General features: G+C 32.8%; 1 protein-coding gene across 1 annotated transcript in view; it reads left to right on the top strand.

The window, feature by feature from the left end:
- The window catches only part of PAK2 (p21 (RAC1) activated kinase 2), a 78080-nt gene that overhangs the window by 37845 nt on the left and 23144 nt on the right, over positions 1-17091 (top strand). Inside the window, exons 3-8 of the mRNA XM_011386376.2 lie at positions 10346-10446; positions 10793-10940; positions 12594-12625; positions 13594-13701; positions 14806-14938; positions 16269-16332. Of these exons, the coding sequence (XP_011384678.1) occupies positions 10346-10446; positions 10793-10940; positions 12594-12625; positions 13594-13701; positions 14806-14938; positions 16269-16332 (586 nt within the window). The remainder of the gene's footprint in view (positions 1-10345; positions 10447-10792; positions 10941-12593; positions 12626-13593; positions 13702-14805; positions 14939-16268; positions 16333-17091) is intronic.

The following is a 17091-nucleotide window of genomic DNA, read 5'->3' as shown; positions in this document are numbered from 1 at the left end:
TTCCATGTATGCCCAGGCCTGCTTCTGTGTTCTCTTTTATTGCATTTGGCTTATTTGTATCTGAGCTAATACTGTACTGCCTTATAATTCTTAATACCTGATAGAGGAAATCTGCTATCTGATACACGGTTCTTCAGGATCTTTTGGCTCTTTGTGCTTTTTTTTTTTTTTTTTTTAAATAAATTTTAAAATTTGCTTGTATCATGTATTTTTTTTTTTAAAAAAACCTGTTGATGTTTTGATTAGAATTGCATTGAATTTGTGTCCCAGGTTTGGGGAGAATTGCATTCAGCTTTGTAGCTGATAATAGAACATCTGCAAAGTTTCTTTGTATAGCCTATTTGGAGGGATATTTAGGAGTGCAGTAGTTTTCAGTTAGAGAGAGAGATGGATTGTTTGTAGAATAGGGTGCTCCTTGATTCTTCCTGTTTCCTGGGGCTCTTCCCTCCATTTCTAACCTAACCTCTCACACTTAACTAATCCTTTCCGGAAGCTGAGACAAATATGGCCTGAAGCTTTGAGGGTTAGGAATGAGAGAGAGCCCTGTGTGTGTGTATGCTCATTCATGCTTATAAGAACACAGAAATCTACCTGCTTAACCACTCCCAACACTTGTGCAGGAGCAGCCTCTTGCCTACATCCTGAGCTGCTGTTTCTCTCTAGTTTTATTCTAATTACTTTTCAATTATGGACATTCCTCATAGATTTCGTTCCATGATAAAGAGATTTGGTGTAGAATGGGAGGACTACAGTGTGTGTTTAGTCTGTCATCTTGGAACAGAAGTCCATAAGGGGAAAAAAATTATATTTTTATTTTTTAAAAAACATAATAATCCTAGAATAAATGATTTTATTCTACACAAATTTACATTAAGCTAATATTTTCATTTAAAAAAAAAGAATTACTTTGGAGTATCTTCAGTTATTTGTTATTGGTTTTAATCAGTTTCACTAGAAAACAAAGAAAGTTAGAAATTATGCCTTTTATGACAACTTAATTTAACAAATCTTTTTCACATCCCTGCTAATATGTGTCATATGTATTCTGGGAATCATCAGAGATACAGTGATAAAGCAGATGGTGTCTCCGCACTTCATGGCGCTAATCAAAAACTACAGCCCGTATTTACAAACTGAAAAGCGATAATAGGGTTAGTGTTAAAATGTCTGTCCTATCTGGGAAGGCTTCCTAAAGAAGTTACATTAGAGTTGAAGACTAAAGGATGAGTAACTGAAAATAGGAGGATTTTGATAGTTAAAAAGTGTGTTCCATACCTAGAAAAGAGGTTCAGTGGCCCAGCCACAGGACTGCTCGTAGCACAGTCATGGTGGAACTGAGCACAGTCTAGTGTGATTTGAAAGCAGAACAGGAGAGAGAATTATAGCATGATTTATGAAGAAAACTACAGACAGTAGAAGAGGCTGAAGAGGTAGACAAGGAGCAGGTCATAAAGGGCCTTGTATTCCATGCTACAGAGCTCAGATTTTATTCTGTTTCCTGGGGAACCATTACAGAATTTTAAACAGGAGGAAAACCTGGTCACATTTCTGTCTTAAGTAGGAGAGACTGGTAGCTGTATAGAAAATAGGTTTTGTTGGACTGAAGTTGGAAACTAGGTAGGAAGATTTTGCAGTAGTCCAGGTGAGAAATGGCTTATCAAGTCTAGTTTTGATAGTGAAAATGGTGATGACCATTATCTTGGCTTATTTTTAAAAGTGCTATTTAGTTAGCTAGTGTTGAGTGGTATATTATTTATTAACTAAAGCAATTTTCACATCTAATTATTCAACCTATGTGCACCTTCACTTCTGGTTGGTTGGTTATGAAGATGATAGATTTAGAAGTGTAAATATCCCTTCTGGTCTAAAAATCTAATTCTAAGACTAGTAATAGCAGCCCATACTCTTCTGCCTGTTTCCTAGAAAATACCCTTCTGTGTGATGGAACAAGTTTAGTTTCACCAATTTGAAGCTGTTACGGGTCAAAAGAAAAAAAAGGATAATCACTAGTTTTTTAGAGTAGAGACAGAAGAGTCTTTCTTTTAAAGAAATGATTTTTTGTTTTTGTTTTTTTCCCCTTAGACTCTAGCTCCAATGTAGCCTAAAAGATGGTGGCCTTACAGGATGTGGTAGTGGCCTACTTATGATTCTTTTAAGTACCTTTTGTGCAACACATGACTCAGGGGCCCTTCTCCTCGGCCCGCTTGTTTAATTGTCTAGTGAAGTTAGGAAATGATTCTGAGAATCTTTTTTTTCCCCCTAGTATACTAATTTTTGTGCATTTTATTAGAAGTTTCTTTCCTGGTCATTACTTCCCATCAAGTGATCCAGTTGCCCGGTGGACACCTTTTAAATAGATGATTGTGGATTTTTTGTTGTTGTTGGTCTTTATAGTTCTTGGATTCCAGAGTTATAAAGCTATGATTCTGTTTATATAGCAGTATCCTTCCAGCACATTGGTTGATATGAGATATGCTTCAGTATCTTTTTTATTTTAGATACTTTTAAAAGTATCCTTTTCTCCTCCTAACAGGACTACTAAAATACCAAGGTTATTCATATATAATATATGTGTGTATTATATAAAAATACATGGAATTAAACAGATTTTTAGGATATTGTGTCATTTTCTTTTAAGTGGACTAATGTACGTAAATACGTCTTAAGTTCTGCTTAATCATTTTCACTTCTTTAACTTTTTTTTTCTGTACTCCTAACATATGTGAAACTTTCTTTAATATGTGTCTCTCAACTTAACATTCCTAAATTGGAAAATATGGCTGGGCTTTAGACACAACAGGAACCAGAATTCTTTTGCCATATGTCTTGTCTTTCCCCTTTCTGTATACCTAATCATATTTCTTATTTTCAGAGTGGTTTTTCTCTTTGTGTTAGGAAATACAGCCTGCAATAGCTCCTGGGCTTTATTTCTTATAGCTTCATTCACTAGTGAGAGACTGATTCTCAGGGTGCTAAGTCTGTCTTAGTTTAGATATTCACCCCTGAGCTAATCTAACTGGCTAAGAGTGCGTGGGGAACTATAGCTGACCTAGCTTGAATTAGATGCCTACCTTGCACAGGTCATCAGGGTCATATACGAAAATAGCTTCTTTCTCAACCATATGCATATCAGAAGTGAGATGCTGAGCAGATTTTTTTTTAAAGAAGAAACATGCACTTTTATAGTATATGAAATTGTATAGTTTTTCTGTCAGCAGTTCAGAGCCATGTAAAAAGTAAACTATTAGCTTATGGTTGGGTTGGTTAATAAATTTTTCCTCTTATGTAGGATATCGAGTTAGAAGTCAGGAGACAAAGATAAGTAGAGGATGCGACCTCAGATTACTCACAGTCTAGTGGAAAATGAGAGGTAGTTTATGATAGGTGTAATGGTACATTTCAGTAAAGATAGCAAAATTTATACTAGACTTAACAATTGCATTTTCCTCTGCTCTTTTTTATGACCAGTGTGCCCTGCCCTCTTAACTATACTAAGTCTCTTGTAAATAGATATTATATGTGCCTAGGAGACCTAAAGAGGAAGTGGACATTTGAGCAGAAATCTGTCACCACTAGTCAAAAAAATGCTTCCTACTAATGCTAGGTCAGTAGCATCTTTGTATTCAAAGAATAGTGTACAGTAACATTCTAACTTTATATGTGCAGACCTATCAAACAACATGACTTTTAGCTCTTTTATATTACGAAAATCTTCTGGTTAAACATTGCCTCTTATTTACTGTCCCTCTCCAGACCCAACTAAAATGACAGTAAAAAAAGAAGAAAAAAAAAATATCACAAGGGCAAAGAGAATGGGAGAGGAAACAGTAGTATACAAGAGATTTCAGTACATATTTGGAAGATTGAAGTGGTAGAGAAGTGGCAACTAAGCAGAGTGGAGGAAGACATAGCCTAAGCATTCACAGAGGGGAATGTTTGTGAGAAATGAACCAGTTTTCCTTAAGCTCAGTCTCCAAGGCTCAGGATTTAGAGGCACACAGTTGTGTGTGTCGAGGTGGAGGATGAGCAGGACATAATAAACAGGCTGAAAAGAAGAGGAATTAATTGAAAATCTATATAGGAAATGTCAGAGGAACTTTAGGATCTCTCCTCTACCTCATACACCCATGCAAATATAACTCCCATCCTCTAGGAGAAAAAAGAACAAACTGATGTTTACATTTATTGGAAGATAAATTAAACCTGAGAGGTCCCCCTTTTTTTTGTCAGGAGCATCAGAAAAAGGTGTAGCACTAAAATAAAAAAAAGCAGATACAATGAAAGTTAACATACTAAACTTCGTTCTTCTGCCCTGCTTTCAGAACATTTATAGCTTGACTCAAAGCCCTCAGATAAGAGATTGGAAGATTTTTCTCAGGATAAACAGAATGCCCTTGAAAAAATACTTTAGGTACCCCACTCCCCACCCCCATCTTTAATGAAAAGGCTTACTTATATCCAGTTAACTATTACTTTTCCGTATGAGTAGACAGCAATGGAGTGCCAGATATTTGAGAAAAACACTTACGTAAGAGAGGCCAAAACAACAGGGGATAAAAAAAGGAATGTAGAAGAAACTAACAGCATAGGGAGAAGAAGACCAAAGTATATACACACACAAACTATATAATTGAGAGGAAGAATTGCATCCATGAAACAAGAAAAGTATTCTTAGAGAAAGTATGATCAGGGAACAATAAGAAATGATTCTTGGAAAATCAACATTTAAGATTACCGGAACAAAAGATGTCAATAGGTGAAGATTGGAAGATGGTTAAGAAAATTCTCCCAGATCATTAAACAATAATACAAAGATGGAAAATATAAGAGAAAAGATAACAGTTGTAAAATCAGACCAGGATGGACCAATATAACATAACTAATAAAAAAAAATAGGAAATAAAAAAAATAGAAAAAAACTTCACAGATCTGAATAATATGATTTCCAGGTGGAAGAGGCTCAATGAGTACTCAGCACAGTGAATGAATGACTACCACATCAAATCACATCCTGAAATTTTATAATACCACAGATAAGACAGCAATACCTATTATACTTCCAGTCAAGATAAGTAACAGGGACTAGATAGATTACCCCTCCACCTGAAAGAACTAAAACACTGGAGAAAATATACAAAACAATGGTTTTCAAGACATTGTATATCAGACAATAAAGGAAAGTGATTCTTAAGAGATGGGAAACAAGTGAGATGAGTCCTATGACTGAACCAGCATACTATTTGAAGAGAATTTCCAGGCTGTAGCACAGGGAGGGGCAATTAGTTAGTCTCCTAGAGTTGAGAAACAGCTGTGAATTGGGGTATGCCAAAGCAGCTAGTTTGTAGTACAAATACTGGAGAGTAAAGAGCTGTAGAAAGAGAAAGATCTGCAGAGGGTTCCCCTTGAGTCTTCAGTAGCACATGCATGTGAGGACACTACCCAAAGCTGGAGAAAAGACCACTGGAAATAATTAGAACAATCCTTGAAGCTCACACAGGGCCCAAAATATTTTCTGTTCCCATCACCATTTAGAATAGAAAACATTGGATAAAGGTCTTGCCTCAGTAATGGGGCACAATTAGCTCTAGATTAAATGCTGCTCCAGTCCTGCTTAACAAAACCTTAAAAATAATACCTAGCAGAATCAACTGTTTCTAAATCGGTTTATCTTCTATATGAGTAAAAAGCTAAGGATCACCTTTCTATGTCCCAGAACAATGCTCACCAGTATTTATAGGAATACAAAAATATCTCGCACCTAACAAGGAAAAAAATTTCAATGTCTGGCGTCCAATCAGTATTTTCCAGCCGTGCATAAACCCATAAGGAGCAAAATCCACCAATTGGAATCAATCTAGAAATGACACAAATGATAGAAATAGTAGGCAAAGACATTAAAATATTTAACTGTATCCCATATATTGAAGAACCCAAAGGAAAGATTTAGCATATTAAGAAGGAGCAGCAATAGAGGATATAAAAAGAACAAATCAGAATAAAAACAAATTAGAATTGAAAAATATAATAGACAGAATTAACAGTAGGTTAAACATTGCAAAAGAATAGTGAATTTGAAGACAATGGCAAAAGAAACCATCCGAAATGAAACTTAAAAAAACAAAAACAAAAACAAAAGTGAACAGCTATGGGACTTCAGGCAGACTAAGTGGAATTGGGGTCTCCAAAGAAGGGGAAGGGGAGACATTAAAAAAATACTTTTTAAAAGTGGCTAGAAATTTTCCAACTTAATGGAAACTATAAACCCATAGATTAAAGAAGTTCAGTATATTTCAAGCACAGGAAATATAATGAAAACTAGACCAAGGCATATAATCAAGTTGTTTAAAGCCATGATAAAGAGGAATCTTAAAAGCTTCCAAACCTTTGGCTCAATTTTCTGCGAATCAACTGCTCTAAAAACTAAAGTCTATTTTTAGAAAATGCTTACTGTTGTAAGCCAAAAAATAAAAGCCTGCCAGAAAAAAGACAAATCACATGTAGAGGAACAAAAAATGACAGTAAATTTTATTTAAGTAACAATACAAGTCAGAAGACAAGGAACAGCATCTTTAAAGTACTAAAAGAAAAATTATGTCAAATTAGAATTCTATATCCTATGAAATATCTCTCAAAAATGAAGAGGAAACAAAGACTTTTTTAAATGTATAAAGGCTGAAAGAATTTACTACCAGCAGACCTGCACCACAAGAAATGTTAAACCAGATTTTTTAGGCAGAAGAAAAATGATGTCAGATGGAAATGTGGGTCTGCATAAAAGAATGAAAATCACTAGAAATGGTAAATGTTTTAAGTTATCTAAATTTCTTTAAAAGATAATCCATTAAGTTTTTAAGAAACGAAGCACTTAAACATGCTATCACATGAATGAGCCTTAAAAACTAAGTGAAAAAAGCCACTTAGGAAAGATCACATATTGTATGATCCCATTTATGTGAAATGGCCAGAATAGGTAAATATATGGAGATGGAAGATAGATTAGTGGTTGCCTAGAGCTTGGAGATGGGGAGAAGGAACAATGGGGAGTGATTGCTAATGGGTATAAGGTTTTGTTTTTGTTTTTTAGGGATGATACTAACCTGGACTGGCTATATTATCAGACAAAATAGATTTTAGAGAAAAAAAAAAAATACTACCCTAGCTATTTAAGGGATAAGGAATAAGGATAAGGAATAGGTATTTTATAATGATATTAGGGTCAGTTCATTGTGATGATACTACAGAATTAAACATTCATGTGCTTAATAATAGAGCTTCAAAATACATGAAGCAAAAATGGATAGAATTTCAAGTAGATAAATCCTATTATAGTTGGAGATTATAATATACTTCTCTCAATAATTAGGAGAAAAACTAGGCAGAAAATTGCTGCTAAAACTATCAACCACTTCACCAGTCAACACTTACAGAACACTGCACCCAACAAAATATACATTCTTTCTAACTGAACATGGAACATTTAGCAAGATAGAGCACATTCTATTGTCATTTTTTAAAGTCTTAATAAATTTAGAAGGATTCAGATCACACAAAGTATATTCTGTGACCACAGTGTAATTAAAGTAGAAATCAATAACAGAAAGATGTAGAAATATGTGGAAAATAAATAAAACACTTCTAAGTAAATGAAAGCAAAAGAATATTTAGGAAGTATATTAAACTGAATAAAAATGAAAATTTAAAACAATATTTGTTTGATGTTCCTAATGCTGTACTTAGAGGAAATTTTTTATAGTATTAAATTCCTGTATTAGAAAAGCAAAGAAAAATTTTAAATCAATGACTTAAGCCATCTTAATAAACTAAAAGGGAAGAGCAGGTGAGATTCAAGTAAATAGAAAAAATAATAATAAAAATCAAAGTGGAGATTAATGAAATAGAAGAAAAAAACAATACAGAAAATGAATGAAACCAAAAATGAATTTGTTGAGAATATCAGTAGAATGGATAAACCTCTAGTCAGATTCATGGGGGAGAAAAAGAAAAAAGACACAAATTTCCCATGTTGAAAATGAGAGAGGTGGCGACCCTATAGATTTTACAGAAGTTAAAAGGATAAGGTAATATTATGAATAAGTATGCACAAATGAATTTAACACATCAGATAAAGTGAGAAAAGTTCTTTCAGAGCTCACAAGAAGAAATAGGTAACCTGAATACCCTATATTTCTTAGGAAATTGTAGCCTTCCCATAAAGAAATCTCAGACCCAGACGGCTCCATTGGTGAATTCAACCAAACATTTAAGCAAGAAATAGTACCAGTTCTACACAAACATCCAGAAAATTGAATAGAAAGGAATACTTCCCAGCTCATTATATGATAGTATTACTGTGATGCCCCAACCAAAGATAAGAAAAGAAAATAATACCAGTATCTTTCACGAACATAGATGCAAGATTTTAGCAATTAGAATCCAGGTGGATTTCATTTCAGGAAGGCAGGATTGGTGTAACATTTGGAAATCAACCAGTGTTTCACTATATTAACAAAAAAGAAAAGGTTAACTATATCTTCACTTCAGTAGATGTAGAAAAAGTATTTGACAAAAATCTAGTATCTATTTCTGATAAAAGCAAACTTGGAATAGAATGAAATAGAGTAAAATAACCTGTTAAAAAACATCTTTGTAAAACCTGCTACTGGCATCAAATTTAATGGCAAAAAGACAAAAATGGCTTTTCCCCTAAGATCAGGAAGGATGCAGGAATTTCTGTTCTCACTTTTGTTCAACAGTGTACTAGAGATTCTAGCCAGTGCAACAAGGCAAGAAAAATAAATAAAGGAATCCAGAGTGAGAAAAAAGACATAAACCTGTCTTTATTCACTAACAACATGATTGAATTTTTAAAAGAAATACTGTGATAGCTACAAAAATACTACTGGAGCTAAAAAGTGCGTATAGTAAGGTTTCAAGATATAAGATCAATATTCAAGAATCAATTGTGTTTCCATATGCCATCAATAAACAATTGAAAATCAAAATTTTAAAAGCTGTATCATTTGCAGTTGGAGAAATTTTGATATACCGAAGCAGAAATCTGACAAAAGCCAGGACATATCTGTACAATGATAACTACAAAACATTGCTGATAATTAAAGAACTAAATAAATGGAAAGACTCACTGTTTTCATGGTTTAAAAGACTGAATATTGTTAAGAAATCAATTATTTCTAAATTGATCTATAGATTCATTGCAATCCCAATCAAAATCCCAGCACGCTTTTTTGTAAAACTGTCAAGCTCATTCTAAAATTCACATAGACATGCAAAGGACCTACCCAGACAGCTTTGAAAAAAAAACAAAAAATTACAAGGGTTATACTATGTAGTTTCAATGCTTTATTTAAAACTACAATAATCAAGCCAGTCCAGTATTGGCATAAAGATAAAGAGCATTGCAGCAAAGTTGAACTCCAGAAATAGACCTATGCATATATGGAAAATTGATTTTCAACAGTGGTTCAAATGGCATTTACCCTAAATGGCAACACTGGAAATTGGAAGAAATTCTGAGATAGAAAAACATTTTCAGCCTAAAATATATATATATATATAGTCAACTATCAAGGGGTATACTAAGAAGAGGCAAACATAGGATCCAGAAAATAGATTCTAGCACAGGTTAAAAGTGAAGGAATCTCCTAAAACAACAGGTGTGCCAGAAGCCTAGGCATAAACCATTACAGATTAGAGCAGGGTGATCTGAGAGCAAGGTAGCTAGTTAAAAAAGGAACCGATGCATTAGAATATACAGAGAATGATAGGTGTGTGGCAGAAATGTTGCAAAAATTTTTAGTGGAACCACAGAAAAATGAGGAAACTTTAAAATGTAGCAGTTATTAATTTCAATAAAAAGGGTTAGAGTTGTGCAAGAAAGGCAATGTGGTCTTTGTAAACTACTTGCATATACAGTGTATATTATCTACATAGTCATAGAAAATTGTTCTTCCTAGATGAATATAGCTGAAAGGAGATATGATTTGATAAACTTGTTTTCCAAATTGCTCAATATCTAAGGTGTAGGCTTTTATTTATGAGAGAGTGAACAGTATTCAAAGGGGCTGTCTCTTCTGCCCCATGCCCTTTTATTCAGGCTTGGTGCTGGGTCAATGCATGTGCTTTTTTAATCTAGACACTGGCTAATTGTTCCCAACTCTGCTTGGTTGCTATACTTCATTTTTAATTTTTCTATCAGTCAGTGTCTTTTGGGGGAAATCTTTCCAGAATAACTTTGTTCCTAATTTGTTTTAGGAAAAATATAAACATATAAGTACCTTTATTAATCTTGTTTAAATAGGCTGATTCTTTTTTTAATGCCTTCCAGGAAGTAAGAAGAAAGAAAAAGAACGGCCAGAAATTTCTCCTCCATCTGATTTTGAGCACACCATCCATGTTGGCTTTGATGCTGTTACTGGAGAATTCACTGTAAGTTTACCTAATAGGGACTCATATATCATCGCTCAAGCTTCTCCTTTCATCATTAAGTTTAAAGTTTACTTTTCTATCCATTATTAAGTACGAATTCTTAGTGATTTTCTCATCTAAAAGTGTCTGTGGTTGGATGTATCTTTTTCCTAGGTAGCTGAGCCTATTATAATTATGCAAAATAGGTTTAAATAAATGGATATAATAGAAAACTAGGCCTTTTAGAATTTAGTCAAACCTATAGTTATGTAGATTGATTTGTTTTACGTATTTTGTCGTTCATCTCTAGAAATTGATTTTATTAGAGCAACTCCAAATAACTAATTTCTGAACATCTTTTTGTAAGGGAATGCCAGAACAGTGGGCTCGATTATTACAGACCTCCAATATCACCAAACTAGAGCAAAAGAAGAATCCTCAGGCTGTGCTGGATGTCTTAAAGTTCTATGACTCCAACACAGTGAAACAGAAATATCTGAGCTTTACTCCTCCAGGTAAGCCATTAGTCAATGGTAAAAGGCTGATTCAAATGAAATTGCAGAGTTGTGAAGCCAGTTCTTTTACATAAAAAGATTGCTTCTAAGAAAACAAAACAAAACTAAGCTGTTTCTTGTCTCTGCTTTTCTCTTCGCATAGATCTGCCTTTTGTAAACCGATTGGAGCAGCTCTTTTTTATAATTTAGAGTCTGGGAATTTTACTGATCTCTTAGTTTTGCCAAAAGTGGATGTTTGGCCTTTTGTTTGTTTTCTTTTCACTGCTTTGGAAGGACTTCCATCAATAGAAGGGGGAAAGGTGCTGTTCATGCTAGAAATATAGGCATGTTCATGCTAGAAATATATTATTCATTGTTAGTGGGACAGGAGGAGGGTCGTTTAGCTATATAAACACACAGACTTTGAAGTAAAAAATGTTTAAGTCCACTCAAAACTTATCAAATATGTAAACATAAGATAAGCATTAGACTCAAAGAATTTATACCTCCGAATTGGAATATCAAGTAAGAACTGGAAAATAGTGGATTTTAAAAAACAGTGTTTTTAAATCAGGATCAGAATAAAGTTCATACATTATAGTCGATTGCAATATTTCTTGAATCTTTTTTAATTTTTAAGTTTCTCCTCCCTTACACTAGTTCTCATAGTCTCTTTTCCTTGCAATTTATTTCTTAAAGAAACAAGATCATTTGTCATGTTTCTTTCAGCATGGATTTTACTAATTACATCCAAGATGTCACTTAATATTTCTCTGTTCCCTTAAGTGATACAAGTAGTTTTTAAAAACAATAGGATTGAGCTAAAATCATACCTTTAAGTTTTTTAAGTACAATTAAGTTTTAATTGTACTTAATTCGGTTGCATCACTGCAGAAATAAGGATGTGTTCAAAGAAGAAAGAAATAGAGACCCCTTGGCAAATGATTTTGACCTTTTTTTCTTAGTCTAGTACATATAGTATTTAAGTATATCTAGTACTTAGCAAAAGGTCAAACTTGTCCCTAGAACTTTTGTGTCAACTAGTAAGTCTGTGTAAATTAGTAATCTTTTTTTAAGTCAGTGTTTGACTAGAAAATAGTGTATTCTTTTTGCCATGTGTTGGTGGGCAGTATTTTAAAAGTAAAACAAGACAACTCTTGTTCTAAACTCAAATATTTTAACATTTAGTCTTCATGAACTGTGTTTTACCTTCAGAGATTTGCTTTCATATTGATCAAAATTTATGTCAAGAATTGTCCTTTGCACAATTGCCATTGTCTGAATGGTTGCTTTAAGTTCCTTGATCTGCATTTTTTCTGGAGAAGGTATCATTATGAATAAATTTTTGTTTTAATAATACAGATTGACAGGTATAGTTTCAAAAATTTTTAAATAACTTTATTAAGGTATAATTTAAATGCTATAAAATTCACCCATTTAGAGTACAATTCAGTGATTTTTCATAAACTTACTGAGTTCTGTTAAGATTTGAGATTTGTTAGCTCAATTGTTTGAATACCGATACTGTCGTTTTTCTCAAGACTTAATTCAACTTAAAATGAAATCAGTCTAAGAACATTTTATTTGCTCTGCTTTCTATTTTCTTCCTTTTATTATATAGACATTTTATTTTTTGAATTATTAATTTAGCATCATTTTCTGTTTCATATTCAGAGAAAGATGGCTTCCCTTCTGGAACACCAGCGGTAAGTTAATATGTTACTACTTGTAGCTTTTTTTCTAATTTAAGATACCTAAAACAGCTCAGTTTTTATTCTGCTTTCTAAAATACATTACAGCCATCAGAAATAACTACTTAATACATGTTTTAGCTAGCCACTTAATTAGTTGAGGAAGCCATATGAAGCAAATCAAATTTCCTCAATATGACACTTAGAGTGACTAAAACTTAGGATCTTTAGAGCAGTTTAGCTACTTTTGGTAATGTTTCCACATACAAACAGGAATACAAAGAACTTGCTAACTTTATTTTCTGGCGCCATTCTACTAAATATAGATTACGGTAACACTGAATAATAGAAATCTGTCACACTCTTCAAAGTTGTCTGAAATTTAAGTTATCATGTAAGCACAGTCACTATTTTATTTTCAGTTCCTCAATTAGGAGGAATCGAACAATCAGCATTTTATTTTCAGTTCCTCAATTGGGAGGAAACACTCCTGGAGTTATATGAAGATTAAATGGTATAACATGTAAAGTACCTACCTAGCACACAACTGGCATATAATAATCACATCTTTATAAAGGTTATTGTCTTCCTCTTTTGCTTCATTAGTCACCATTTTTCTCTGGTGAATCTGGCTGTTTTAATTAACTGAATATGACTCTGACTCATACAGAGCTTAGAAGATCTTTGTTTTTGGTCTTAAAAAATAAAGTGTTCATTTTACTTTTAGCGTTTGTTTAAACCCTATATGAAGGACATAAATTCCTCTCTTAAGAATACTTGATATTATATACATTTATTTCATAAACTTACTTTACTTACAGAATTACCTTTTCTTTTTTTAAGTGGTTAGATTAGAGACAGGTTTTTTCGTTGTTTTGAAATGAACTGTTAAAAAAAGCTTTTCAAGTATGTTAAAAGAGATAGTCATACTTTAACGTATTGTTATATTTGACTTCCTCACTTTGCTTATGTGATAAATGCAGCTGAATACCAAGGGATCAGAAACATCTACAGTAGTAACAGAGGAAGACGATGATGATGAAGAGGCCACTCCTCCTGTTATTGCCCCACGACCGGATCATACAAAATCTGTGAGTGTCTGATTAGTAAATTGGGCTGTGTGTGTCTGTGCATGTATGTTTTAGAAACCAGCAGTCTGTATTTGCCTTAAAATGATTAATTTTAAAATGCCCTCATGCTTAAAATATATTAGTGTGGGGAAATTTGAATAGGAGATCTTTACCTAAAGACCATTCATCAAACAACTAGCTTCTTAACAAATAAAATTCACCTAATCTCTCAGAAAAAAAAAATAGATTTTTGAAAATTAAAATTGAATGGCTTTTTTAAAAGTTAAAATATTTATCTTACTTTTTCTTTCTATATTATACTTTCTCTTCCAGAGAATTCATCTATTTCTCTGGCTTTCTCTGTTTATCTCAATGCAAATAACTACTATGTCTAAAACTTAGATCTTATGTATTTTATCTCCCATTTCTCTCAAAACATTGATATTGTTCAGGAGGCTGCGGAGAGTGAAATTCCTAACCAGATGTGGGAGAATTTTAATAATTATGACCTTAGATAGAGACAGAAAGAGATTTGTCCTTCTCCCCATACTAATACAAGTAAAGTATGGGGAAGGTGCTATGCAGTGGAGTGTGACGGAGTGGTGATACAGTTGACAGGTAAAGCTCTAGGACAGCCATTGGATTCTGATCTAATTGATAGAGGGCTCTGTTTTCTTTATCTCCTATAACTGGCTGTTTGAAACGAAATGATAGAAATCATATTTGTGTAAAATTTTTGTGGATATTAATAGTTATTTTAACATCAAGGTTTCTCTTATTTTGCTCTTTATTTTTCTTTTGTAGTAAAAATATGGTTTTTAAATTTCTTTTTACTTGCTAGCACATCATTTTAGATCTGGTTACACTTAAATTTCATTCATGGATCTGCTATTTTGCTAGAAAGACTTAAAATCTAGACATGATGTGCCAAAGAAAAATGTTTCACATTTATTCTTCTTAGTTACAAGTCTTTTATAACACAAGTCTAAAAATATTATTCTCATTCTTTAGAACACTGGAGACAACTTAGTTTTGGTTAAAAATCAGAAGAACCAAATAATGTACCAGTAAGAATACCTAAAAATATTTTTCCTTAAATCTCAGTAATTAACTGTCTCTCTGCAGATTTATACGCGGTCTGTAATTGACCCTATTCCTGCACCAGTTGGTGATTCTAATGTTGATGGTGGTGCCAAGTCTTCTGACAAACAGAAAAAGAAGACCAAAATGACAGATGAAGAGATTATGGAAAAATTAAGTATGTTTCCTACATTTTACATTATTCTTAAATTGCTAACACCTCTTGTACCATTTGGCTCAGATGAATTTTAATTTATACCCTATATTTTGGCTTAAGACATAAAGTGTGTTGTTTTAGGAACAGTAGTTTGAATTTAAGTCTAGTGAAGCCAAATAATACCCTTTGTGTTGACTAGTAAGCAATGTCTTTGCAGTAGTCAGTGCCTTTGGGAGCAATACTTTTTCCCGAAGGGCTAAATCTAAGGGTCATTGTTGGAAACTTTATCAAAGAAAGTTTATGTATATTTATGCATACTTATCACTTCTCGGTATGAGAATACAAAATGATCCTAAATAACTAAACAGAATAGCCTTCCTGTATAATTTTATGTGTAGGCATAAAATGTATTTTCTTCCCTTCTCCTTTTTCATCTATCAACTATCATTGGCCTGGATCAGGCATTGGAAATAATGTACTTAGTGCCAGGGGGAGGGTAGCAATAATGTCAGATACACAAGTCTACAGCAGCTATAGTTATAAACAATGCTGATATAGAGGGATCAAGGAAAAATGTTATAATCATAGTTGCTAGAGACTTCAGGTTGGGTACCTACATAAAATTGGATTTATATGAGTTTCTTGTCTCCTTTTACCTTGAGCAAGTGAAAATTCCTTGTGTTTTTCTCATGATTTTACTTACTGATAATAAGTATAAGTTACAGTTCTATGTCCAACATACTAATTTTAAAACCTGTTTCCTGGTTGTAACTTTGTGAACTTTCCTAAAACAGATATATGATTAGTTCATATTAGAGTAGTTTTTATATTCATAAGTAGTTTCTTAAATATATTGTCAAGTTGAAGATACATGGGAAGAGTCAGAAAAACCATTTAGAGTTATTCATTTGGATATCATTTATATATTCTGATAATAGGTTCATAACTATCATTAGTTTAATACATATCATTGGAGCGTGAAAAGTAGGGTGACCAACTCATCCTTTTACCAGAAATTTCCCAGTTTTAAGATTGAACATTCTACATCCTGAGAAACTCCTCAGTCTAGGCAAAGTGCTACAGTTGGACATTTTCAAATGTGATCATTTTTGAGAAAGTGGTAGGATAATTAAGGCATTAGTTAGGAGGTCTAACCTAGATACTTTTTTTTATTAAGATTCTTCAGTGTTTTGTGTTTGAAACATACATTATTTTTGAAACTTAATGTTATATTTGAAAACCACTGTCCTAAAATCAGTAGAGTTTTTTAAAAGGAATAATGATATCAGAATATTTACAATTTAAAAATGCTTGACTGAGCTTATAACTTGTTGTTTTTTGTTTAAAATAGGAACCATTGTGAGCATAGGTGACCCTAAGAAAAAATACACAAGATATGAAAAAATTGGGCAAGGGTAAGTATTTGTGATTGTGTTACCACAATATTCAGTATTTCATAGGTGTACAACATGATATCTTTTTTGCCTGCTGACATTGAGCACTTACAGTATTCTATGACTGGTGTCCTTCCTTGTATTTGTGTAAATAACTAATGCATTTATTTCTAAATGCTATTAAAACATTGTACTGCTTAGCAGTGATTTTACATTGTTTCTTCTTAAATGTTATTTTCCATTGGTGGTAAGAGATTAGATGGGTGGGAAAATTCCCCATCAAATATATTTAAAAGATAGAACATGTACTACAAGATTAGAGACAATAAAAAACATGCATTTTAATTACATCATTGAGTATCGATTTTTGAGTCTACTGATGTTCTGATTTTGTTCGATAATTTGTATTTTTAAACTACACTGACTAAACCCTTTTTTTTGTTGCTTGGGAGCAAATGAACATCTGGAATGTTTTATGTTATTCTCTGGAAAATGTGAATTTAGAAAGGAAATTTAAGTCTTTTTTGAAAACTTCCTTATGAGTTTCTTTTTGAAAACTAAATACAGTTGCAACATTAATTTTAATAACAAAAAATTAAGAATCAGTATTCTTGAGCATGATAATAGTTATATATTGAATAATAATAATAATAAAAATAATAATAATAAATGAATGAACGAACAAGAATAACATTTATCCATAGGGATCCCAAATCCAATGTTGAATTAAAAAAGCAAATTGCAGAAAAATACATAAAATGAAACCATTTGTATGACATT

The sequence above is a fragment of the Pteropus vampyrus genome, unplaced genomic scaffold (assembly GCF_000151845.1).
Source record: "Pteropus vampyrus isolate Shadow unplaced genomic scaffold, Pvam_2.0 Scaffold1327, whole genome shotgun sequence".
NCBI classification, from domain to species: domain Eukaryota; kingdom Metazoa; phylum Chordata; class Mammalia; order Chiroptera; family Pteropodidae; genus Pteropus; species Pteropus vampyrus.
The sequence above is the reverse complement of the archived record's forward strand: the minus strand, read 5'-3'. Positions and strand labels throughout refer to the sequence as shown.